The sequence below is a fragment of the Pygocentrus nattereri genome, chromosome 4 (assembly GCF_015220715.1).
Source record: "Pygocentrus nattereri isolate fPygNat1 chromosome 4, fPygNat1.pri, whole genome shotgun sequence".
NCBI classification, from domain to species: Eukaryota; Metazoa; Chordata; class Actinopteri; order Characiformes; family Serrasalmidae; genus Pygocentrus; species Pygocentrus nattereri.
Genome location: NC_051214.1, coordinates 47,200,126 through 47,227,425, shown reverse-complemented (window position 1 = coordinate 47,227,425; position 27,300 = coordinate 47,200,126). Strand labels below are relative to the sequence as shown.

The window sequence follows — 27,300 nt, the reverse complement described above, 5'->3', positions numbered from 1 at the left end:
TTATAATTTCCTCAAATCATTTGTGAATATGAGCAGCCATCAGAAATATAAGCCATGTTTTAGTACTTACCTTTCTTGATGTGAAAGAGCCCCAAAACATACAGCCTAATTACAGGTCTAATAACAAAACAATAACAAAATGTATTTTATTACAAATTACAAAAATGCATTTTATTAAAATTCCTTCAAGATTAATTTTTTTTATCTATTGAGCTTTTTGTGAGGGGTCATTAGACACATTGTAACATTTGGTTGTTATCATTTTTATTATTATAATTATTAAATAGCATCAAGTAGTTTCTATGGACTTTGGAGTTTTTCTCCAGAATTTCCTGTTTTCTGATTGTTTCTAAATGTCTCTCTTCCTCTTTCACCTCCAACTCTTCCAAGCAGAAAGATCTTCTCAGTATATATCTTCTCGGTTCTTCTACAATGAGACCTTTAGTTTGGGTATCTGAGCTTTGAGTGAGAGACGAGGCTTGATTTGTTTGAGGATCTATTCATTTTATTGCCAAGGTTCTCTCAAAGGTCCTCTTCACACCCGAGTTCAAAGGCATCTACATTTTTCCTGTCTCACTTGTTTACTGTCCAGTTTTTACATCTATAAAGAACCACAGAGAAGACCTCAGCCTGGACAATTCTGATTGACCATTTTCTAATACATCATTATATCTTAGTATTAAACAGTCTGTTCTTGTTAATGTGCCATTAAGACTGATAAATGTAAATGAGTGCAGTTCTGATTGGCCCTGTATTGTGACTGATTCAAAAAGCAGTCCTGAAACTCTCATTATAGCTTCAGTGTGAAAGGTTGGAGCTAAACTGCTGTAGGATACAGTGTATGTAAATGAACTGAAATCACAAAAACAAACTCTGAATGGGACATTTTGCAGCTTAGTTTCCACATATAGGCTATTTGAATCTCTTGTAGACATCGAAATCAGTTTTCCATGATATGGGGCCCCTAGAATGTTCCTTTTGGCTACTTCATCTGCATCTTTCCTTTGAAAGAGAACCAAAAGTGATTCTTTTATGGCATATAACCCTGTTTGGTTCCATTGCTCATCTTTATTCTTTGGTGTTTTCAACATTTGTTGTGTTACAGCATGCCTGTACCTATGATGCAATACATTAAAAAAAAAAATAGAAGAAAGACTGTAGAAATTAGTTGGCTAGTGTTATGTTGAATTTTGATGTCAGCTTCAGTTTAAATAAAATATTTTAATCGTAACAGACACGCAAGTACCATATTCTTTACCTTCACTACTAGAAAAAACCACATAGACCAGCAAAACCAGCATATGTTTTATATATATTTTGGATGCTGGTATGCAGGCCAACCAGCATGACCATGTTGGGTCTAATCCAGCACTAACCAGCTTAAACCAGTGTGGATTGCTTGCTGGTCTGAGCTATTTTTTCTCTGTTTTTTAAGAATTTCCTCTAAGACTTGAAAATTGAACTCTGTTTTTATTATTGGAGCGTTAGCTTGTTTTCTGCTGACCTGCTCAGCCAACTCCAGTCAGGGCGAAGCACGTACATAAGATAGTAAAATGCATAAATAATATAGAAATATACTTATAAAGAAAGTCTAAACTAGTTAATTGAGTCTGTTAGCAGTAACCGGGGATGTTCAACTGGCAATTATTCATTTGGTTGGATTTTATAGGCACAGATTTCAACAATAACAACTGGGCATTTTCAAGTGGTAATTATGAGGCTACATTGTCATTTGAAGCTCTGCACTTTCTTGAAAGGTTAATGCTCATAATATTCATGTGCTTTCTGTACTTTCAGCTTCACACAGCTTCACTAAGCCATCAATTGGCTTAGCTAAACATTGAATTGAATGACGCGTCTTTTCTCCAGCTAGATAGTTCAGCCATAATCTCAAAATAAAGTGGTCATGCGAAAAATACGGTAGACGCTGCTGCTGTTGCTTTAACACATGCAAAAACAGAAAATGGTCATTTTAGATTTCACCTCCGCATTTAACCCATCTGTGAAGTGAAAGACCACATACACACTAGTGAATACACACACACTAGGGGGCAGTGAGCACACTTGCCCGGAGTGGTGGGCAGCCCTATCCACGGCGCCCTGGGAGCAGTTGGAGGGTTAGGTGTCTTGCTCAACGACACCTCAATCATGTGCTGTCGGCTGTGGGGATCGAACCAGCGACCTTCCGGATACAGTTCCCTAACCTCCAGCCCACGACTGCCCTTTAAACTCTGAACGAGTCATTACCCTTAAACAATCTTTTCTCAGCAGCTATGAATAACTAAACAAACTAGAATTGGCCAGAAACAAATTATAATCCAGCAAACAGGATCAGCTGCAGAATATTTTATAGACTGACTGGAACAAAATTAAGTTCAGGTTCATCAAACTCTAAAAAGGCTGAGCTGAACCTGATATTGTGACAGGTTCATGGCTCTATCTGTTATGCAAAGAGGGACTACTTTTTTTGGCGGAGGGAGTCGCCAGTAGTGAAGTTCATGTGAGCCACTGTTTTGCAGATCATGTGTTATTGTGAATAACATCGCAGCTGTGATGAGATGTTAGAGGTACTTGTGTCTGCAGCTGAACCACAGCCGTGACGTTATTCACAGCTCACTCCCTTGTGGGCTCTACTGAATGTGCTGTAAATGGCTCTACATAGCATCTTTTTGAAAATGGTTCTATGTAGCACCCAAAGGGGTTCTTCCATTGTTACGATGTCAAACTTGCCACAGTAGAAGAACCCTTTTTTGTGCTACATAGAACCATTTTTTAAAAAGGCTCTACAACACATTCTCCATCAATCTGAAAACCACTTTCTTGGTGCAAGGAACTTTGTAGCCTTGACGAACCATCAAGTCTAATTCATGGTTCTGTAAAAGAACCACTAAAGAATCCTTGAACAACATTTTTAGGAAAACCTAATTTCTCCATCCAGTGATGATGTCAAACAACAGATTTTATACAGTTCATTTCTTTTGTTGATACCATTTAATGTAGTACATCCTGAATAAAATACTATTGTCTGCTTTTATAAGCCTCTTTTGTCTTGGTGTTCAGTTGGCTGTAATCCATGCAAACGACGGCATATTGTTTTTCACGGCGGTGCTGGAACAAGTGCTCATTGTTTTGGGTTGAATGACTGTCCCAGAATGCAACGGTGCGGACGAGGGGTCCCCGTCCAGGATGTGCTGTAATTAAGCTGTGCGACAGTCTTTTGCAATCAGCAGCTGATCCACATCCAGTGTAATTATTTGGCAGTGATATGAGACTCAATGGGCTTGTTTGTCACTTACAAACACAAATACAAGCAGACAGTTTTGTTTGTTTAGCTGTTTAGTTGGTGAAACAGAAATCAGCCCTTTAGCCAGAAGTGGGCAGTAATGTGTTAGAAATGCCCGAGTGTGGGTAATTGGGGAAATTGGAAAACTTCGGCCCAGTTAAAGGCCATTCTCATTGTTTACACACTGGGTGCCTGCTGGCTGCGGTGAAATAGGCATTTATGTCACAAAATTCTGTGTTTCAAATCTTGTCAGAGAGTTTCGAAGTTCAGAATTCAGAGAAAATGCCTGCTTTACTGACGTGACAACTGAAGTGAGTACATCGGACTGTGAAGGTTGTTGATAAAACTTTTACTATGAGTAATTACAGTGAATCATTACAGCCGTATGCGAACGTCTGGGTGCCCCTGCTCAAACTACATGTCGTGTTGATTTTCTAAGTGAAAGTAAGTTAACGCATCCTCCACAGAGAGCACACATCTGCACATTTTAATACTAAATTACTGTTTGTTTGAAAAAATATGCAACAGGTATGGCACATTTTATATTTTACGTTCTCTTCTTTCTCTAGACGGTTTTTAGACCCCAAGATCTCCTTTGATTTGACTTGACTATAGCTGCTTGTAACAGCTGTTAGTCACTGCATATGTATAAGGCTGATACCCTTTTAGTCTGTTATGAACTCTTTTATAATGCTGCTGAAGTATAAACACAGTGTGCTATTGTTTTAATTTAGCACCTGCGCAGTCTGGCCCAGAGGAGACGGTCAGCGCCCAACCTGATGTTTGGAAAGGCGTTGGGAATGTCCTGGTCCCCTATAAGGTATGAACCATAACACTTTAATGTCTTTATGAAGTCTGATTAAGGGCGAGTCGTTGTAAAGGACTAATTTCAGTTTCCATTTTATGTTCTGAGTCAGTTGTGCTCAGCGTGTCCTCTAGCTTCCATTTTTCCAGGATACTTTCAGTTTCACTCTTCCAAAGATCAGTCTTAGAAGTTGATTTAGCGTTTTCCCATTGAAACACATTCAGTAATGTTGAGGTCTGGACTCTGGGGTGGTCGGTCCATTGTTCTGAGAACACCAGCAGCTTCTTCGTTTGATATACATTTGAGAAATAGTGACCCGGTGCTGGGTGAGACAAGTGGCCCTAATTGGTTTGCTTTTAACTGAGAATGAAGGCTCGTGTTGCTGCTGTGCTGTACAGGGAGGAGGCCCCGTTCCCCATGGCTGTGGAGCAGAGCCCATTTGTGCTCGGTTTGGCCACTGAGGACTCTGAGCTGCTTCTGGATGACACTGTTCAGCTGACTGAAGGACTGAAGACCAGAGAGAGACATCTGTTTCTTCTCAGTGATGTGCTGGTCATCGCTAAGCTGAAGTAAGCTACCCCCTTTAATGATGTACCTCACTTACTTTATTCCAAAATCACCTTATTAGAAACCCCTACCTTGTGCTTCCTCTGTTTGGGCACTTTTTTAGAAACACGGTGCCTGTACTTCCATAATCTGTCCACTTTATTAGAAACACCTGACTTGTACCTCCACTGTCTGGCCACTCTATAGAAATACCTACCTTGTACTTCCACTCACTGGTCACTTTATTAGAAACAACTGCGTTGTACCTCCACTAACTGGCCACTTTATTAGAAACACCTACTTTGTACTTCTACTACTGGCCACTTTATTGGAAACATCTACCTTGTACCTCCTTGTTCCTTGGCCCTTTTAACTGATTCATGTGTATGCTGGTCAGTGAAATGGATCAGTATCTGTAATTGGAGCTTTCTGTGTGCTTTCGTGTTTCCCATCACTGTATAAAAGAAGTGTTGTGCTGCCTTTATTGTTGGATGCTCTGAGGTAGTATCACATATTCAAGTTCAATTCACGTTGCTATAGAAATGCTTATTATTGATTTGCATCATCAAGGTGACAACCGGCCACTGAACCATGAAGTACATATTTACAGCTTTGTTATATCCATGTTAATAACAAACAGGCGAAAGAACTCACAATTTTAAAGAAGAGTGGATTAAACAGCAAATAATCCATTTTTGCTTAGCACTTGATATGTTGAGTTACAAAAATTCAAAAACAAGCTCATTTGTGTGAAAAACATTTTTGAAAGCTGTGCCCCTGAACTGGCACTGTACAGACAGGAGCCCTCTGAGACTCTTTTTATCTTAATAATAGTTGCACTGTCTCTTCCTGGAGCTCACTGAGCTGTGAGCATCTCATGTCTCTCACATTTGCTCAGAATGTCTTTAGCCCGTTCAGATGCAGGAAATGCGTCTCAAACCAAAACGCTTCTCATCTGATCAGAGTGTAAGACTGTATTTCAGCTCTCGGTGTGGCGCTCTCAGCGGTGTGTGAGAGTGTATACAGTGCCGAAGTGTGCGTTTTTCTTCCATTCTCTCTCGACTGCTGAGCTGATGATTCAGGCTGGTAATTTCACTGTTTGCTCATGCAGTGAAATGTCTTGTGCTATATCAACTTTTACTGTCTGTTTCTATTCAGCAGAGCACAGGAAAATTCGCTGCATTGGCCTTTAGTGGGTTTATGTCTTGCCACATGCTTGGGAACTGATGTCACATTGCACTGGATTGTAGGATTGTTTGACCATTGGCAGGGCTCATGCTTCATTGTTTACAAACTGCCGATACTCACATACACTCCAAGACGTCAAAGAGATCACAGTTTTATGATGCTATTCAGTAGAATTTCCCTCGATTGTCTGTTTCCGATTGTTCGCCGGCCACATCTACACCATACATAAGGAGAGTTTTGTCTAACAATTCGCTCTGAGCCTAACTGTGTCTTGCTTTTCCAACCTTCAGTGTTAGACTTACTCAGTACTTCCTAAACTAACAGAACACAGCTATCCCTGCCTTCATAATACAAGTCCTTCTCAGAACAACCCAGCTAATAAATGCTGCAAAACGAATACTGTAAAGCTGACATGCAAAATGGGTTGAAGGTGCTACAACATTTTAGCATGTTAGCATTTCTTTTGATGATTAAACTGTTTCTTTTTGCCCAGTCAGGCCACCTCTACAGAAACAGTGGGTTTGATATGTCCACTCTCAACATAGGGACATTTGTTTGTCAAAGGTGCGCTGTTGGTCACATTTAGGCCCTAGGCAGCACATCAACATGATAACTGCGGAGATTTGGATCGTTATTTATCTGCCTTCGTCTGCCTGGTGAACACAGTGACCTATCAGCTTAATTTAGTAAAAAAATAAATAAAAGCTGACTGACTCCAGGATGTGTACAGGACTGAATGGCAACCCTTTTTTAGTCTTTTTATGTTAAAAAGGGAATCAAATGAAAAGAATCTATCTTAACACACACTTTATATTTATATATATATATATATATATATATATATATATATATATATATATATATATATATATATATGATTTTTATTTTGCCAGCGATGACATTGTAGAGTCAGCATATGCATAAAATATTGTGCATACATGCAAATGCTCTTTTATTTTAAACAGGCACTTCCACAGCAGTGAGAAATGCCCAGTCCACTGCTCACCCAATACATAATGCAGGGAAGTGGTAACGTGGGAGGACACAACATTCGAGGTGGCTACACATTTCTAACCACAAGTTAGCTGCACCCTCCTCTGATACAATTTACACCAAGCAACACAACTACACTAATAACAACATGAGCATCAGCAACAACAGCAATAATAACAGTCCCTCTGTAAGCCAGGAGCATGGCCATACAAAGTGACCCTCAGGAGCCCTCCTCACAGCAGCGCAGCCCTCAATATGCAAACATTACCTCCTTTTTCTTTCACTGACTTTTTCCTTACTGGTGTGTTTAACTGCCTGTTATTTTGAGCAGTTGCTCATTCACAGTTTACAAACTGACATTCCTGGGAAGATTTAACCTTGTTCATTTACTGTATATTTCACTCAGCTACTGCATATTTAACTGCCTTAACTTACTGACATTTTATTCAGCTACGTCATCCCAGTTACTTCATGTATTTCACATACTTCATACTTTAGTTAGTTCGCATAGCCTCTGCAGATTTAACCAGAAAGCATTCATACCATCTTTGATTTTTACGCAGTTACTGGAGTATTTCATTCATTTTTGACATTGTCCTGCATATTTCATAGTAGTCACCTTTTAGCAGACACTGCTTGCCCAGATATTTAGCAGAATAATGATAATATTACTGTAGTATGCAATACTAAACTCCACAAACATCTATATGTTTACACTCGAGGGGCAGTCAGTCAAACTGAAATCTCAAGGTCAAGAGGCTTTTATTGCCATTCCATCTCTGTACAAGTACACAGTGGAGTGAAATTACGTTCCTCCAGGAGCAGCACGGAGCAACAAGGAACACAAAGCACAAAGTGTGAATGTGCAGACATCATATGCAAACAAAATCTTTAAGATAAATTCTATTCATTTGACTCCTCTGCTAACTTTACTAGCCTAACCACAGCGAACCTTCACCTAGTAACGTTTAGCTGGAAAACGGCACATTCTTAAACATTTTTCGATCCACATGCTAGTCAGCTCTGCCAATGTATTGTGTCATAGGCACAATGCGGCCCATGGCAGACACAGCAATATTTGGTGAGTCCATGGGATTTCAGATCAGGCAAAACCAGAGGTGGACCAAGTACACAAATCATGTACTTGAGTTAAAGTAGAGACACCCAAGGTAAAATATTCCTCCAGTGAAAGTAGAAGTTCCTCCCTTTAGAACTCCACTTGAGTAAAAGTACTAAAGTATTTCCCTTCAAATGTACTTAAGTATAAAGTAAAAGTACTAAAAGAGTAATTCTGGCTCTGATGTCCTGTTATCATTTTTATAACCAGACTGGCTTCATGAACTCATTTCAGGTGAAAGTCCTCCAGCGTCTCTCTTGGTAAACCAGTCTTTTAATAGAACGTCATTAATTAGTGACGCTGACGTCTATTAAAATGATCAGAAGCACAAAACACTGAAGGTAAACAGTTTCCATCAGGGAGAACCGAGTGGCTCTGAAATCACTTTTTACACACAAGCAAAGTTTCAGTTTCAGATTTATTTACAACTTAGTTCCAAGTTTAAGTTGAATAAAAACTGGCTTTAAACTCAGGATCACAGATGAGCTCCTTTACTATGTTGATCTGTAGGCGTCTGTTCATAAACATAAACCAGCCCAAACTCATTTACTATAAAATGAAATGGTGTTTGTAGAAATTCAGAAAAAAGCCGCGTCAGTCTCGACTGCATATGTGGACATATTTCTATATTGAGCTCTATTTACACAAAGTTAGGTTAGTTCATCATTTATGTTGAACAGACTCTCCCAAAGTTTTACGCTGCTGCGCTGACGTTGAACCGCGTGCTGCACTGGGTCGGTATGACCAACAGGTCAAAACCAGCTCTAAACAAAGTGACCGCTGGGCCCTGATTGGTGCTCTGGCTTTGCGCTTCTTTCGTTTTGACATGTTACGTTTTTATACACACAGAAACCAAAAGGAGCGACAGATTTCTCAAAATGTAGGAGGAAAAAGTCAGATATTAGACTCTGAAATGTAATGGGCTGAAAGGAAAAAGTCGCCCAGAACGGAAAAACTTAAGTAAAGTACAGACACACGAAAAAACTACTTAAGTACAGAAACTAATTACATTTACTCAGTTACTGTCCACCACTGGGCAAAACTATGAAAGCAAGTGGGAAAGGAAAATTCATTAAACTATTCTGAACCAGCCTGGACTAATTAACTAAATAAGACACTGCATCATGACATAACATTCTCAAGCACTGTAGTACAGTCAAATCAAACTTGCAGTAGGTGAAAGACTCTATTTAAAAATATGCTGGATGACTAGCTAAACAGCATCAGACCAGCATAAACCTACTAAGATCAGCAGAGCATAATTTTGTAACCTAAAAATCTTTAGCTGGAACATTTCATTAACATCGCTTATGCCTGTCATGGCTTTCTCTTCAGCTCCTGAAGTCCTCACCAGTATGACAACTCGCTTAGCTACATCTACTTAGACACCCTACTGAAGAAGTATTTCTGATGGGCCAATTTTCTGATGGCATTTCAAGAATTCAGCCCTTCTGTTTCATCCAAAATGTTACAGCAAAACAAGAGTAGAGCTGTAATTCTATTGAGTCAATCAACTTAAAATTGCATGTATATATTTTTTTTTATTCCCAGGAATAATTAGATCTTCTCTGACATAAGAGCTTTAGAAAAGACCCAAACGGTGAGAGCTGATGACTCTGAGTTACATTCTACATTCTGTATGCAAATGTTTGGGAGAAGAACACACATCCTCTACAACGAACACACAAAACGTAATCCCTGTAGAGTATGTGAACCTATTTTCACTTCAATCAACAAACCATGAAGTTTATTTATCATCTAAAAAGCTCCTCAAAACCTAAAGCTAACCTAAATCAATGATTGCCCACACCTGTACGTAAACAGCCAACCGTAACCGCTCACATCCTGTGCATGACCTAGACATACACCTGTCTCTGACCTTAGTCAGCCTTCCTCACCCACACCTGACACCATATGTTCTCCAAACCGTTCTTTGTGGCTGCATCATCTTACCATCACACGTAATGCGGCGCAAGAGTCCCATTTTCTCACAATCAGGGTATAATACATAGCAAGGCAATAGTAACATTGGTGCAGAAGAGATTAATAAATTTCTTCATGTTTTCCCTCCTCAGGTCCTGTGCTAGTTACAGACTGAAGCATAGAGTCAACCTGGAGGACCTCTGGGTCTTTGGATTCAAAAGTGAGGACGATGAAGTAGATGATGAAGATGGAGAAATTGACCTAAAGACGACCGTCCTTCTGGCCTGGTCTCTCTCTCTCTGTCTGGTGTCTTTCAGGTGAGCCTGGAGCTAAAAGTCCATGTGTTGGGAGAATGAAAGATGCAGAAATGCATCCATGTGAAGAAGAAGACACAAAAAGTAACACATTATATTCACCAGTATATTTAGAAATGTACAGATTAACCCCATTTATAACAAACCAGTCTCAGAAAGGAAAGCCTTTAAAGGAATGCGCCCTAAAGAAGTCCCAGTTCTTCCCAGCTTTCCCCTTTAATCCCAAATGCACAGATGTTTTTTCAAGGGTTCTTAAGTAAAGAAAATGGTTCTATATAGAAATCGAAGATTTGCACCATTAAAGAGTTCTTTGCATCATGAAAGGGTTCTTAAGATTGATGATGAATGTGTTGTGTATGGTTTTATGTAGAACCTTTTCAAAGGGTTCTATGTAGCACCAAAAGGGTTCTTCTATTGTTGCAAGCTTGACATCTTTGTGGTGCTATAAAACCAAAGCAAAGAACCCTTTAATAATGCAAATGGGTTCTTTGAGTGTTTATGGTGCTATATAGAACCATTTTCTTTACTAAAGAACCCTTGAAGAACGATTTTTTTAGTGAGTGGTGTCTACAACACTACCTCTATATATAGAGCCTGATTCACTCATCACTCATGTCTGCTATAGGAGGTTCCTCACACTCCAACATCCCTTTTACAAAAACCGTTCACCAGTTGAAAGATTTATCCAGGATCCAAAGTAGTTCTTTTACGGCATCACACAAAGAGGTTTTATGTTTTTAAGAGTTTATAACTGTTTTTGTGAACTGAAACATTCAGTAGGATAACTATGTAACTGTGTAACTCGGTAGCTGCTTGATCTTTGTCATTGATCTGAAACCACATTCTACTTTCCATAGCGTTCCTTTTCTCAGCCGATTTCAGGAAACAGTGTTTTTCAGTCCATACGCAGCACAGCGCTGAGCACTGTTGTGGTTCAGATAAGATCGCTGTTGATTTACGTCCAGCTGGAGAGCCTGATTGCATCTACTCGTATTGTAAAAGGGTAGTTTCAGAAAGGCGGTTAATAAAAAGAAGAAGTAGACATTTGAAATTTCTGCCACAGGAAGCCAAATGCTGGACAGGTCACATGCCAACCAACCATAAAGGGATATTCCACATCACATGAGGGCTCTTAGCGTAAAATCAGCCTTGTATAGGAAAACAAACGGGGACTTTCTGCCAGATGCCACCAAAATGTCACGTAAAAGTTAAGGTCAGAGTTCAGTTTAGTTTAGTTTCATCTGTGTTATTTACATTTTCTGTCCAAACATTGAATATTTATACTAATTCTTTTACTTTCATTTTCATTTACCTCTGATTTTCACACTGACTGGATCAGGCTATGGTCAGTTATGGTCCGACGTTTCTATCTATGAAAATAAACAGTAGTAGAGGAAAGTTGGGCAAAGCACTGGTTTTTGCTTTGTAATATATTTACACAAACAATATACACACATTTACTACAAATTCAAATGTAGGTCTGCTCTTATTTCTTATTTTTACCCCTACCCCCTGTTTTCCAGTGTCACCTTGCCCTTTGGAACTGAGTTACAAGGGGTAGTGGTTGAAAACTTCCCCTATGAAATGGGACTGTCAAATAACAAAAACATTGCTTCATTAACAGACTACTTGCAGTGCTCTGTTGGTGACCCTGCCAGTCTGCAGTGATGGAAGAGGGGAGGGTAAAGTGCAGCAACCTCACTGCTAGGCTTCAGTTACACTTGGCCATCATATCCATCATATGCTTTTAAAGAGGTTGGATGTGATGATCATTCATCATCACTCACCCCTAATCCTTCAGTGATATGAAGCTGAAGTCAGATATTTGCCATCCCCTCAATCGAATTTCTTGCTCCGCCTTAAATGAAGCAGCAGTTACATCCTGGCATTTCAGGCACCAGAACTGCTGGACTGTTTAAGGTGGAACAGGAAATTTAGCTGGCTAGCTGACGAGACATTAATATACCATTAGCAATTATTTATGCTTGTTATGAAGATAAGGACCCAAATACACTAAAATTACGTTAAACTAAGATGATACAATGGTTACCATCATTTTTTAATAGTGAACATTTCCTTGATAAAAATTTTCTTTGGTCACTTGCGCAGCCATTATGCCAGTTTTTCTTTTTTTTGTCATAAGAATCTGTTCGGAGTGTATTTCTAAAATACCTCTGTTTGGTGGGCCCTAATACTTCGCCCTAAACCTCCATCTCAACAAAATTGGGACACCCTACCCCTAGATATGAACGAGCAAAAGGGAGGGATAAGGCAGAGTGCTACAGGGTAGGGGTGACATATTATTCGCCAAAAAGTGAAAATATGAGTTGACCCCATGTATACAGTATCTCAGAAAAGTGAGTGCACCCCTCAAATTTCTGCAAATATTTTATTTTATCTTTTCATGGGACGACACTATAGAAATGAAACTTGGATATAACTTAAAGTGGTCAGTGTGCAGCTTATACAGCAGTGCAGATTTACTGTCCTCTGAAAAGAACTCACCATTAATGTCTAAATAGCTGGCAACACAAGTGAGTCCACCTCACAGTGAACGTGTCCAAATTGTGCTCAAAGTGTCAATATTTTGTGTGACCATCATTATTATCTAGCACTGCCTGAACCCTCTTGGGCATGGAATTCACCAGAGCTGCACAGGTTGCTACTGGAATCCTCTTCCACTCCTCCATGATGACATCATGAAGCTGGTGGGTGTGACACCTTGCACTCATCCTCCTTCTGCTTGAGGATGCCCCAAAGGTGCTCTATTGGGGTTAGTTCTAGAGACATCCTTGGCCTGTCCATCACCTTTACCTTCAGCAAGGCAGTTGTCTTCTTGGAGGTGTGTTTGGGGTCACTGTCGTGTTGGAAAACTGCCATGCGGCCCAGTTTCTGAAGGGAGGGGATCATGCTCTGCTTCAGAAGGTCACAGTACATGTTGGAATTCATGTTTCCATCAATGAACCACAGCTCCCCAGTGCCGGCAGCACTCGTGCAGCTCCTGTAGGCAAGAGACTGTTGTCTTGGTGCTCCTCACCAGGGCACCACCACACATGCTGGACACCATCTGAGCCAAACAAGTTTATCTTGTTCTCGTCAGACCACAGAGCATGGTACCAGTAATCCATGTTCTTGGACTACTTGTCTTCAGCAAACTGTTTCTGGGCTTTCTTGTGCATCAGCTTCAGAAGAGGCTTCCTTCTGGGACGACAGCCATGCAGACTGAGTTGATGCATTGTGCAGTGTATGGTCTGAGCACTGACAGGCTGACCTCCCACTTCTTCAGCCTCTGCAGCAATGCTGGCAGCACTTGTGCATCTATTTTTTTGAAGCCAACCTCTGGATTTGACACTGAACATCCAGTGCTGTGGAAACAAAGGCGAATGCTCTGAGCTGTTAGAGGCTCACTGGCAATGAAAATCTTCTTGTACAGTTGTGACAGATTCACTCTTATTGAAGTTGAGAACACAGAGCGCTTTCTACTCAGGGGTCACTGTCCCCTCGCAGACTGAAGAGAACCATCTACTAGTGACAGAAACTCTTTGACTCCGTCTTTCGCTTGGTATGGTGATTGGGTCCTAGGCGCAACACGGTTATAAAAATATGACGCCTTGATATTGGATGAATCTCTTTGAATCACCCTGTATGTATACATACTATCCCCACAGCATGTTATGGTTTTGAAACACTGACGTGAACATCCGCACGGTGACGTACTTTACCCTGTACTTTGGCCTGGCTAGTTCTCACTGCAAGTTTATATTCCTTAAAATGGTGCTACATTACAGCCACCACAAGGGTGACTAAATTAATACAGGTGTGGCTTTGTTATGGGAACATAAGATGACCAACAGCTTCCTCTTATTGTTAAATCTGCTTAACTACATAAAAATAATTTCTCTTACGTTTCGCTCTGTGTTAGGTTGCTCCTAACAGACACAGTTCAGGCTTCATTCTGGCTGTTGCTGTTTTTAGCTATGGTACATATGTTTACATGTTTATAGATTACAGTGAGTCATACAGTATCAGAAATCATATAGTCAAGTCTGTGAGATATATTTGAGAACTCATTCTGATGCTAATTGCTGGGGTATGAGCTTCCATTACCTGCCACATTAGTCTCGTAGCTCCAGTACTGAAACTAACTTCAGACACGAGTCTGGATACAGATGTGGACAAATTTGTTGGCACCCTTACAGCTCAATGAAACAACGCTCCATTCCTTCTGACAAGTGATGAAAACAATAGCAGTTGTCTCATGTACACATTTATGCATTATAGACAAGCATGTGAAATGTAAAGGCTATAAGACCATATCCAAGGACGTTTAAGGCCTATTCGAGTGTAGCCAATCTCCCTGGACACAGCAGCAAGAGGAAAATTGACTCTGAATTGAGCAGAAGGATAATGTAACTGGTAGATAAAGAGTCAAGAAAAACTTCCAAAGATATACAAGCTGAACTCCAAGGTCCATTTTTCGTAGCTACATCAGGCTCTATCAGTGAAGACCCAGGAGGACTCCACTGTTGAAAGAAGAAAATCCAAAATCCAAACTGGAATTTGTCAAAATGCACATTGACAAGCCACAGTGCTTCTGCAAAACTGGAGCTTTTTGGAAAGTCACGTCAGCTCTATGTTCACAGATGAAAAGCTTTCAAAGAAAAGAGCACCTACTGTGAACATACTGAGGAGGCTCGGATATCATTTGGGCCTGCGTTGCTGCATCTGGCACTGAATGCGTTAAATCTGTGCAGGGCACAATGAAATCCTAAGATTATCAAGGCATTCTGGAGAGACTACCAGAAATCTGTGTCTCAATCACAAGTTATGGGTCCTCCAAAGGAATAATGACCACGAAACACAAAGATAAAAGCTCCTAAGAATGGATAAGACCAAAACGTTCAATTTGTGTTGAGGATCTATGAAAAGAGCTGAATCATGCAGTCTAGAGAAGGGCATCCTTCAAACCTGAGACAGCTGGAACAGTTTGCTCAAGAAGAAAGGGACAAACTACCTGTTGACAGGTGCAGAAATCGCTAGTTTGCAGTGATTGCCTCTTAAGGTTGTGCACAAAATATTAGGTTAAGGGCCAATCATTTTTGTCCATGCCATTTTCATTTGATTTATAGTTTAAAATATTCTGTTGAATCAGAAATAGAAGCCTCCAAAGTCTGATTTCTATTAAATATGGAATAAACAATGATGGATACCAGTTACTTTGTCAGTTTGAAGTTGTTTCAGAGGAAATTGTGAGTTCCTTTTTTTTGTGGAATGATGCCAATAACTTTGTTTATATGGTAGAATGATGGCATGTTTCTTTATATGGTAGAACATATATATATGTATTGTTTATATGGGGGGGGGTGCTGCTGGAACCTATCCCAGTAGTCATCGGGAAGGCAGGATACACCCTGAACAAGGTCGCCAGTCCATCACAGGGCAGACAGACAGACACTGACAGTCACTCACACTCACTCGGGCAATTTAGCATGTCCAGTTGGCCTGACTGCATGTCTTTGGACTGTGGGAGGAAACCGGAGAACCTGGAGGAAACCCACGCAGACACGGGGAGAACATGCAAACTCCACACAGAGAGGATACATATATATTTTATAATTATTATATTATAATTGCTTGTAAAATTTTGGGGATTTGGACCTCTCTGGTAGAAATGTGTAATTGCATGCAAAGCGCAGAAGAATATTTGTAGAATGGCTTGTGCTTTGGCCCCCTTCCCTGAGCAGATTGATCTGATAATTGAAAGAGAGTTCAAAGAGAACTTAGTCAAAACTTGGTGAAGAACGCATCCTCCGAGGAATTATCTGAATGAATTATCTATATAATGTATATTTGTAATGTAATAATGTATATCTATATAATGTAATCTATAAATAATATCAATATAGTGTTGATTTTGAGATCACTTGAGGCCTAAACATCGATCGGACCTTCGTTTTGAGTGTGTGATGTTAATATATGACATATATAATATAGACGTATGACGCGGTGTGAAAAACTCCCAACACCTCTGACTTCTAAACGATTATTTCAGGCTGAACAGGCGGCTGACGGCAGCGCATGCTCACCATATTTTTTAGCCTGTTTTTTATTCTCCTCACTTAATAATGCACCTTCCTCCCGTTTGGAGTTTTACTCTGCTGTCCTCCACTTAGTCTATCCCTATATGCTCGGCCAATCGACTGCTTGTATGTATAAAATGTTGTGAAAGGCACCACAAGTGCTTTATGGAGCCCTAAATGTCCTTTATTTTCTTGCCAAAAGACACAGTGACCCCAGTAAACACTGACCGTGATGAAAATCTCCAAAATCTGCACACCCACTCCTCACCATCCATCATCGAGTGTCCTTCCTCCTGCCCTTATTAAAACCTCAAACCTCTCAGGTGCGGCAGCATCACAGAGGGAGAATTTCCACTTGTCGACAGAGTTTCTCTCTGAAAAGAGGAAGTGGTGGTGTTGCCATGACGCTGCTTCCTGTGCCTGCGACTTGGTGAAGTTTCCTCTTGTTTAAAAAGAGGGCGAGGGCCGCCAGGGCCCAGAGGTGTGACTTCTGCTTCGTGTCGCCGTGTGGACTAGTAACTCATACCATGCTGTTATTTTACCTACAGTTTGCCTGAGGTCAAAGAACGCTGGTTAGATACTCTTCACAGGTAAGCACTGATCTACGATACTTCATTGATTACACAGCTTTTTCGCACATTTTGGGTTTTAATCTACTTTAAAGTGATATATTAACAAACAAAAGTAACTGATCAGTGTAGATCAGTATAAAAGTTAAACATGAGCGAAAATTCGAACACACAGATTAATGTAAAGTATAAACGTGAGTTAAACAACAGCTAAAATCATCGAGAAGTGCTGGAAAGTTTGTGGCTGCACCATGTGGTCCTTTGACTAGGGCTTCAGGACTGTATTCACTTGGTTAATTGTGTAAGCAGTAGTGAATATGATTTCTGGTATATTCCTGTATAACTAACCTTACAGAAGAAGGCAAAATGGGTTTTTTTCTCAACTTTTCATATAAATGAGTGTAAAATATTTTATTCCAGGTCATTCTGAAACATTTCTCATTTCCATTCATTATGAAATCTTAACACCATATAAAGAGCTTTGAGGAAAAAAAAAGAACAGCGATAGATGATTTTGATATGACGTTTTGATATGCATGAAGCCAACATATACGGTTTACCAAATTAAAGATTTATAGCACTGTTTTGATATTTTAGCATTTACAGTGTTCACCGTTCACCGTAGCTGTGACTGACAGATTCCACAGCTTCCCAATGTCCATGTCATATTCATTAAAACAACACAAACTTTTATGAAACAGCACAAACTTTTATTAGAACCTGAATTTAAAGTAGCCAAAGAGTTTTCATTTTCTCTTGCTGTTGTCATTGTTGATCTTTATTACTGGACATGTTGGCTCACCTCAGTCTGCTCTGTATATGGAGATTATATACATTTTTTAGCTGGTCATATACTTATGTGTGTGTTTACATGTTTAACTTTCAATGCATATTTTGCCTTTATTTTTGTTTAACCCTTTAACAAGCCATGGGACTCCTGGCAAGCCCAAAGTTTTATTACACACTTCTATAACCTAAGGATAACTCCATAAGTTTGCATTGAAGTCCCTGTAGTTACTGAATAATAAGCCTTAGTATGAGATAAACCTGAATTGTTAAGGGGTTAATTGTACATTCTGCATAATTCAATCACTGGACTGCAAGTCAGAGTGGAGAGAGAGAGAGAGAGAGAGAGAGAGAGAGAGAGAGAGAGAGATGTTGAGATAAATAGAAGGGGAGGGAGAGAGAATGAGAGACTGAGTAAGAGAAAGAAAGAGCAACAGAAGGTGACAAGGAAAACAAGGGAGGGAAAGCAAGAGAGTTGTTTTGATGTTTTGTCACATTTGACCAAAACTCCAAGCGTCGCCCGTGTAAAACCACTTTGTTTACATGTAAAACCTTGCATATCATAACAGGAAAGTCAGAGAAGTGAGAAAGAGGACAGGCTGCACTTCTCCACCCCCCAGTGTCCTCATGAAGGTCCTGAGCAGCACCACCACTGTAAGTCCCGGGACTTTCACAACACTTACAGACTCGTCTCTCAGCTTTTGTGTCTGCATGTCACCTGTAGATGTTATAGCTATCAGCATCTACATCACACACGGCTTATATTTCCCTTCTATGTTTGTCTTTTCTAGAATAAAACTCTAAGTGGAGGTGGAATGGACTCTGTCATTGAGTTGCCGCTTCATGTGAGTACTAGGCTTGTGTTCTTTCTGTTTGTTAGTTGTGTTCAGTTTGTTTGAGTTTAAGTCGTGTGTTTCAATGCCTTCGTGTGCAGCGTGTGGAACAACGTGAATGCGGTTATGTGTGTGTGTGTTCTTTAGTCACATGGCACATACACACACCCACTTTGCCCACATACTCACCACTCAATCTTCTCCAGGGCAACAAGATCTCCGCCCTGCCCAAGGAGCTCTGCAAGCAGGAGGCCCACACTGAGCCGAGTACGGGTGAGTTTGAACCAGTTTCAACACGGCTGTTAGAAACCATACCTGTGGTTAGGGGCCCTCCAGAGAGCAGCAGTGAAACTGAGTGGGAGAGAAGAGAGAGAAAGGTGAACGCAGAGAAAGAGTTACAAAGAGGACAGGAGAGGAAAGATAGAGGGAATGAGAGAGAATAAAGGAGGAGAAGGAGAGAAACGGAGATGGCAAGGAAAAGGGTAGAGGGACAAGACAGAGAGAGCAAGTGAGATGAATAGAGTGACAAAGGAAAGAGGGATAGGGAGAGAGATGGACAATAAGCGAGAGAGAAGGAGCAGAGAGTGAGAAAGAGGGAAAGGGAGAAAGGGAGAAAGCTGAAACGGGGAATAAGAGAAGAGAGATGGAGAGAAAGAAAAAGTGAGAGGGGTGAAGGAGATGGAGAGAGAGAGAATGAGGGAGATGGAGAGAAAGTGAGATGGTAAAAGAGAAAAAATAGAACAAGATGAAAAGAGAGATGAAGATGGAGAACAAGACTTTAGTGCATTAATAGAGAGAATGAAAGAGAAACAAGTAGAGAGAGAGAGAGAAACAGATAAGTGAGTAGAGAGGGAGAGAGAAAAGAGAAAGAGGGTGAAATAGTGCACTAAATAGAGAGAATGAAAGAGAAACAAGTAGAGAGAGAGCAAAAGAGTGAAAGGTAATAAGAGAGGTATGGGTGAGAGAGAAAGAGAGAGGGAGAGAAACAGAAATGGGAGAGAAAGAGAAAAGAAATAACAGTGTGAGAGAAAGAGAATAAAGGAGAGAGAGAGAGAGAGAGAGAGAGAGAGTGAAGAGGCTCATCAGAAAGAAAAGTTCATGTCTTTTTTTGAAGTGCAAAGATGCGTTTTTGTGCTTTGAAGCTCTAAACCAGGTGATTAGCATCTTGTGGCTGATAGAAAATTCACACTTAATCTTCACCATCAGCCTCGTCTGCTCACCTGATTCTCTCCCCGTCAGTACCGAAGCACTAATGAATCCGTCTGCCCTTTCATTCCTCCTCCAGCAGATCATGAACGCAGCACTGGATCTAAGAGGAGCTTATTCTCCTTCAAGCTGAAGCGGAGCTCCACGCACAGCGGCCTGCCCACCCGTTCAGAGAACAGGAAGAGCCTGCTGTTCGGCCAGCCACTGGCCAGACACGCCACGCCGCCCAAACCCATCACTGTACGTCCGCCTGCCTTTTATAGACCCTTTTTTTTCTCTCTTTTAGTTCCTCTCTTCTCATTCATGCTGAAATGTAGGCCTGAGCCATTTCCTCATTTCACGTCTAGCATGGCCAGCTGAGCATCAAGCAGTCATCTATCTTCCACATTCTGACCTCTGGTATCATCTAACCTCAAACAGAGTCATCCCATTAGCACTGACGGCTCTGATTCAGGTTCAGCAAGAGAGTCAGGAGATGATTAGATCTCTTTCATTTACTCTCAGCGCTAAAAGCTTATGTTTTGAACTGAAATACTGAATTAGTCTGCGTATGACTCGAGATGAGATGCCTGATAAGGGTCGTCAGGCCAGAGCGTCTCTTGCGCTGCCAATATAAGCAGGAGCTTCACCGCAGATCTAATCGACAGGAGAGATTTTCCATTTGATAGGCTGTCTGCGCTCTACAGGGCGCAAACCTGCGTTTTTCTGCATTTCAGTGCTCACTTTCTGTTTTTACTTCATGGAAAAACATAAGATGTAAAATGTGCCATCATTTTTTTCGCAGGCCACATTTTACATTTCAGCAAATGAACTGTAAACTGTGAAGTCTCTGTAGAGGAGAGGATAAAGGAGAAGGAGAGAAACAGAAAGAGAATGGTTTAGGAACGAGAGAGAATGTGAGAGAAGGTGAAAAAAAGAGATGGTGAGAGAGGTTGACGATGAGAGACAGAAGGAGGAGAGAGAGTAAGAAAGCAAGAAGACAGAATAATAGTAAAGAGAGATGGACAGACAGTCGACCACATAGTATTCGCCTGTTTTCATGTAGAACATCAACAAAGACCTGGATTTTGACAAGGTGTGCCCAAACCTGCTCACTACTGTATGACGTAATGTTTGTAATGGCTTTGTGGTTTGCTCCTATTATTTGTCTTGTGTTTGTTGTTTCTGGTTGACATACATGCGCTGAGCTGAACAGAGCACCAACATTGTTAAACAGCAGTAATGAATGTTGAGTAGCTCTGTATAGGAGTGCATGTGTTGTGGATGTCCCGCAGTTGAACTGGGCATTTTTTTAATGCAGTCACACTGACCGATTATATTTCACTGTAAAAAAAAACAAAAAAAACCTTTCCATTTGTAGGTGAGGAAGCGTTTTTAATGTGTTGGAATGCTGTTTGTTTATGGCAGCTGTACAGGATTGTTTGGTGTGAAGAAAACTACAGCTGTGTTGTCTGGTTTTACAGCAGGGGGGGGGGGTGTCACCCCTCATTGCTCGTTAGCAGCTCAACACAAAGCATTGGCCTGCAGCTTTGTGAAGCCAGTAGTGTGTAATTAAGTAGCTGCCAATTATAGCATTACTACACAAGCAATAAATAGAATGAAGTAAGCATTTCCCATTTCTCAGGGCACTTATATGTGTATTATGCAATACTTGTGTACAACCTTTAAGTCGTGGTTTACAACCATTTTCTTTTGATTCCTATTAAAACTTAGCTCCATATGAAGACAATTTCTGTAGCATAAAACTTATTTGAACATTGGACCTGTATTATTATCAGAACTTTACGGTTCTTAGTCTCACCCGAGTACTAAATGGATGTCTTCATATGAATCAATGATGATGAATGATACAGAAATAAAAGCGCTCTTAATTCAGTCTAGTCACTGCTTAATGAAGTAGCACTGAGTGGCCTGTTAATTAGTGACTGCGGAGCTGATGAGTCATAATAAGGGCATTATAAGGGCGTTATATTGACCCCTGGACTAAAGTGCAACCATGCTGAATCTTGAAAACATGACCTTTACCCATTTATGTTCTCGTGCTCACACATCACTTCATTCTCATTCATTCTTCGCCCTCTGCTTTCCCTCAGGAGCTCCTCGTGCTGCTGTGGAGGAAGGGTCCGGCCACTGAGGGCATATTCAGAAAGGCCTGTAACAGTAGGAACCTCAGCGCAGTCCGGGAACAGCTGGACTCTGGGGCTGAAGTGGACATGGAGGCACTGCCTGTGGCTCTGCTGGTCGGGCTGTTGAAGGTAAGCGATAGAACTGCGCTGTGATCTTAAAACGCTGAATTCAACTGAATCGATTTTGTGATGTTAATATGGATGCTAATAATGTTCACTCATTGTTTGACCAGAATAAAATTTCTCTTATAAAAACCCTCAAAAAAAGAAGAAACTAGCTAGGAGTATTGTTTTTATTGTCTCTGTTCTACTACTGGGTAAGTAAAGTCCCCAGTTACATCTGATCTTCCTTAAATGGCAGACGTTCCTGAAAGAACTTCCAGGCAGCCTGCTGGTGGTTGAGCACTCCGATGAGTGGGTGGAGGCTCTGGAGAAAGAGGAGCCAGAGGAGAAGCAGAATGAGCTGAGAAGGTAGGCAGTTAATATCCGCTTACCGAACTCACCTTCTCACCTTTATCAGAAGCATCTATCTTATAGCTCCACTATGTAGGTGTACAGTTACAGACTGAAGTCTGACTGTTGCTGCGCAGTTCATCAGGCCTCTCTACCCCATAAGAGCGGCTCTGCGATCAAAAACGGACAATGCACGGACAACGCAAACTGTACATGAACAGATGAGCTACAGCCTCTAACTGTACACCAGCAAGGTGGAGCTACAAGAGAGGGGTTTCCGATAAAGAGGCCAGGGCGCATAATGAAACTATACTGACACAGCAAACATGGCAGTTAGTGAGCTGCCAAAACACTTCAAGAAAGCCCCTAACTTCACTACATTCAAAAAGGAGAACAGAAAGAGGGGCATTCAAGTGGACTTTTTTTTCAAAGAGAGTAAATTAGGGAAGAACCAAATAGCCACTACTGCTTTTTAGCCTTTAATCTTTAACCAGATCAGATGTTTTAAAGAAAAGCATGTCAGTTTTTTTTTTCCTACAGGCAGTTTTGTTGACTAAATCTTAAAAGAGGAAATACATAATTTCTTCATAATTAAGTGGTTAAGATGTAAACAGAGTGATTCAGAGTGCTTTGGTGTGAAGTGCTCTGTTCTAGAGTCTAACAGAGTCTGGGTTGTTCACAATGGTGGTGATGGGAAGCAGACAGCCACCTCTAAAAGCTCTTTCACAGAAAGTTATTACATGAAATGGTTATGAATACACTGCCTGATGTCTGAGATGCTGTTTGATGAAAGTTTAGGCCTATTTTTAAAATACTTTCACAGTGGTACATGAAGCAAAATAGTCCAAAAAGGGCTTTTTTTCAGATTCACTATCAGATTTTTACGATCATCAGCGTTCAATATAAAACACACATATAGGTTCGCTGGTGGTTTGGCGAATTTAGCGAATTAGTAAATAAATGGACTAAATCTGCATTGCAAACTTTAAAGTTTCACACCAAAGGACTCTGAATGACTTTCCAACTCGATGATGTTGTAATGCACACATTTCTTAAACCTAAGTGGAGTTCCTCTTTCATTTACATGTCTTAGTGGATTTGGATACAGCGCATCCACCTGTCCATCACACAGAACACAGGAAATTAAAGCTTCAAATCATAGCACGTGCTCGAATTTCCAGATGTGGACAAATGTATCTACATATCTGTCTATCTGTCCAGAATGATCGGCAAGCTCCCTGAAGCCAACAGCGTCCTGCTGCAGTATCTGCTCTGTGTGCTCCACCACATCGCCCAGCATTCAGAGAGAAACAAAATGGACATCAGGAACCTGGCGGTGTGCATCGCCCCGAACCTCTTGCAGGACAACAGCCAGCTTTTGGACGTCGTCAAGGTTGAAAAGGTTAGACGACCTGAAGTTTCAGTATTACTAAAGCATTTCACATCACCTGAAGTCTCAAAGTCTCAGTATTACTAAGCTGTTCAGATCAAAGCCTGAGAGCGCAGTGCGCCTGCAGTGGTTTCTGATGCATGAAAACCCACAGCATTCTTGTTTTCAGAAATGGCACAAGGTTGTTTTTGTTTGCTCGGGTATGAGCGCTCTGTATGTGGACAAAAACACGAAAAATACTGAGAAAGTGTGCTGTGAGAACAATTGAGACAGAATACTAAAAGATGGCACACTTTCACCGTGACAGGAAACAGTCGGGCACCTGTCTGGGTGAAATGCTTCTGAACTCTCCTCAGGATTGTATGTTCAGCACATCAGTGGAAATATTCAGCCCCTTTTCACACAATAAAGTCCAACAGCCTTTCAGGCCCGCTGCCTGTTCAGTACTGTGCTATTTACAGCAGCGGTTTTCAGTTTCAGTTCCAGGGACTGGTTTATTTTAGTGCTTTCCCTCCAGCTCTTTGTGAATGTCAGGTGTGCTAGAGCAGGAAAACCCCCCACTACACCCAGATGCACTGTATATAGTGTGTACCATATACAGCAGCTCTATTACTATCCTAAAGGTACTCTGCCTTTCTCTATTTTAGGTGACCAAGTTAACCCAGTTCCTGATTGAAAACTGTGTGGAACTCTTTGGAGAAAAGATCCTGACTCTTCTCGGGGACCCAGAGGAAGAAGAGATGGGAGATAACTCAGGTAACTTGGCCACTTGGGAGCCACTTCATGATGTCTTACTCAATCACAGGCCTGAATTAAAAAAAAAAAAAAAAAAAAAAAAAAAAAAAAAAAAAAGACAAACACAAAGGATCTTCAAGGTCCTGCTCATAAGATTTGTCCATTTAAAACCCAGTGGAACAATTTTAAATGATTGCTCTTGGGTGTTTTTAACAGGTTTCTGAACGTTAGAGTCCGCCCTCACAGTCACATCATGACGGATGTGTACATTTCAAAATAAGTGCACTTTTTTTGGCTGTTTACTTGTAAACAACATAATTAACAGTGGGGATTTTTAAAAATAAAAGCAGAAGAGCAGTGCGAGATCTTTTAGTATTTAAAAAAAACGTTTTTAAGAAATCAGAAATCAGAAAGTCTACGGAATTGTGAAAATAAAGAGGAATTAAACTGCATAATTCAGACGTTGAAATGTCGAACAAAGTCATTTAGAGTGGTCTGATGTGAAATGGTTCATTGTAGAGACTTTGCAGTACTATTTTGCCTTAAACACCCTATAAATACAGTATCTCTTGCCATGAATGGATTTTCAGAAAGAATACATTTTGTTTTAAAACAGTGTCTCAGACATGGGCAATGTATTCATAAGTACTTGTGTGATAACGTCCCGTGAGAGAGCTTTTAAAGGTGGATGTCTGGTTCCCACCACCACCACTGTGAACAGTTCCGATGTCCAAACGTTTATCTGCAGAAATATATTTAGACTTTTAACTGAGGAGAAAAAAATTAATTATATTTTGACTTTTGTTTTCACGCAGACTCCATGTCTTCACACCAACATGACTCAGCTTACGACAGCACTGACCCTGATGGGGATGGAGAGAGCGGAGAGGCGCTGGGGCCACAGGAGGAGGAAGAGGGGGCTCTGGGTAACTGCCAGATCAGGATAGAGTGCACTCCGGTACCCTCCTGCTCCTCAGACACCATATTCCACCCCAAACCCTTCAACCGACGCAGCTCGGAGCCCACCATCTTCCCTCCAACATCTATTAAGAGCCTCCGAGGCCTGGCACGTAGCCAAGACGACTGCTCCTCTGCCAGGGAGGAGTACGAGGACCAGCCGCTGAAGAAGCAAATCTCAGACGACTCTTTCTTGCACCCACACAGCTGCCATAGGCTACTGACAAGGAAGCTGGCCGGCAGCCTCAACATGGATGCCATGATTAATGGCACCAGGTCGGCGCCAATTTCCAAGGCCTGTTCTTGCTCTTCCTCTTGCTCTCTGGAAAGCGCGGCCTCGAATGTGTCCGAAACCTCCGTGTTCATGGTGGCTAGCTCCCCTGTGCCATCCCCAGGCACTGCAAGAAAGAGCCAAGCCTCGTCCAAGGCCAGAGCAGACACAAATAAAGCAGATCTGGACTTGAGGCGCCACTCTTCTCCTTTCAAGAGAGCGAAAAGCCTGGGAAGCTTCTCCACCACTAGGGGAAGCGCTAAGAAAGCCGACTGTCAGAAAGATGTTGGGTTTTCATGCGAGACTCTTCAGGAAGATTCGCAGAACGAAGCTGAGGGTCCGGAGGAGCTCGTGAGGCGCCAGCGCCCACTCTCTGCCATCGAGGTTTTCCAGCACGTGGACAGTCGAATTCCTAACTGCCCACCGTCCTACACGCAGGCCATGCTTTCTGGATCCTTGCCGGCCCCACCCCAGTACCGAAAAATGACTGTGCATGAAGCCAGGAAGTCTCGTCCCATCTCCATGAACGATTGCATCTTGAGCTCTTGCCCTGCTGCCCAGTTTACAGACTTGGACTCATTTGAGCTTTCAGACAGTAATGTGGTTCAGCAGGGGTCATTCAGGCAGAGAGCTATGTCTGAGTCAGTAGCCCGCTCAAGGTTCGAAAAAGTGAACCGTAGATGCAGTCAACCCGTGTTCGAGGAGTTTTCCTATGCAAAGGAGTCTTACGTGTAAAAACTGCGTGTTTTTCTAAAACCCTGTTGGAGTTGAATTAGTTTCCCTGGAGGAGGTTTTGTAATATACTGTGGATATATAACGCACAACACGTTAATACTGGAATTAAAATCGCGGGTCTCGTTGTTAATCACTAAAGCTGCAGTACCTCCCTAATCAAACTCGTCCAGCTCCAATAGAGCTTTACATTGTGTGCACATAGCGTTACATTATTTCTCCACAATGCACATCTATCAAGTTGGCACCTTTTGATATAGTGCAGTGTTCTTCGAAAAAGCTATTTAATATGCTAATGTAAAAATAATAATAATTTTTTTTGAGATGCTGCCAGTGTGAAGCTATGTAAATAGATCTAATACAAATTAAATTGTTTGTACTTAGTTTTTTTTTCTTTACTGGCCTTTTTGGACACTTGTATGATAGCACTTGTACAATAATTATTAGAGTTGTCTGTGGTTTTTATATGTTCTCCTCCCACTTTCCTTCACTACAATAAACATCATTGCCTTCATTTTTGAGGTCTTCTTTGGGAGTTTGTTCACACCTCACCTCCACCCACAGAAAGATCATACAAAGATCATCGGGTGCTCTTTTCTTTGAAGCCTCAGAGCTCTTAGAGCAACAGTTTGGTTAAGCATCAAAAATATAAAAATAACCGTAATTTTTTCCCTAACTGAAGGTCATCAATCAACCAAGACATTGATGCTAAAATTAGTTTCTTTATTTGTTTTTGCACTGGAGCTATGAGGCTAATGTCCTTGCTAGAAAAAACTAATGTAGACCAGCATTCCTGGTCACCAGCAGTACAAGTATATGTTGTGTTTTGAAAGTTGGTATGCTGGTCAATCTGCATGTCGACGCTGGGTGATCAGCTAAAACAGCACTAGACCATCATAAACCAGCATAGACCAGCTTAGACCAGCAGTTCCACATGTTTGGTTTTTCTTTTTCAGTTAGAGCTTCAAGGCAATAATCACAGGAATAAGCTTA

The 27,300-nt window shown here is 41.1% G+C and overlaps 1 protein-coding gene across 2 annotated transcripts in view; it reads left to right on the top strand.

Moving 5' to 3' along the window:
- Window positions 1-26,821, top strand: part of tagapb (T cell activation RhoGTPase activating protein b) — a 30,833-nt gene extending 4,012 nt beyond the window's left edge. Inside the window, exons 2-14 of one of the 2 annotated variants that reach the window (XM_017695662.1) lie at window positions 4,018-4,103; window positions 4,487-4,657; window positions 10,008-10,172; window positions 16,798-16,839; window positions 18,174-18,258; window positions 18,396-18,449; window positions 18,644-18,710; window positions 19,726-19,883; window positions 21,737-21,898; window positions 22,131-22,240; window positions 23,444-23,624; window positions 24,260-24,368; window positions 25,163-26,821. In XM_017695662.1, the coding sequence (XP_017551151.1) occupies window positions 4,018-4,103; window positions 4,487-4,657; window positions 10,008-10,172; window positions 16,798-16,839; window positions 18,174-18,258; window positions 18,396-18,449; window positions 18,644-18,710; window positions 19,726-19,883; window positions 21,737-21,898; window positions 22,131-22,240; window positions 23,444-23,624; window positions 24,260-24,368; window positions 25,163-26,310 (2,538 nt within the window). In that variant the 3' untranslated portion in view covers window positions 26,311-26,821. Of the gene's footprint in view, window positions 1-4,017; window positions 4,104-4,486; window positions 4,658-10,007; window positions 10,173-16,797; window positions 16,840-18,173; window positions 18,259-18,395; window positions 18,450-18,643; window positions 18,711-19,722; window positions 19,884-21,736; window positions 21,899-22,130; window positions 22,241-23,443; window positions 23,625-24,259; window positions 24,369-25,162 lie in introns of both variants that reach the window. The other variant, XM_017695661.1, reaches the window with a different exon arrangement.
- The last annotated feature ends 479 nt before the right edge of the window (window positions 26,822-27,300 follow it).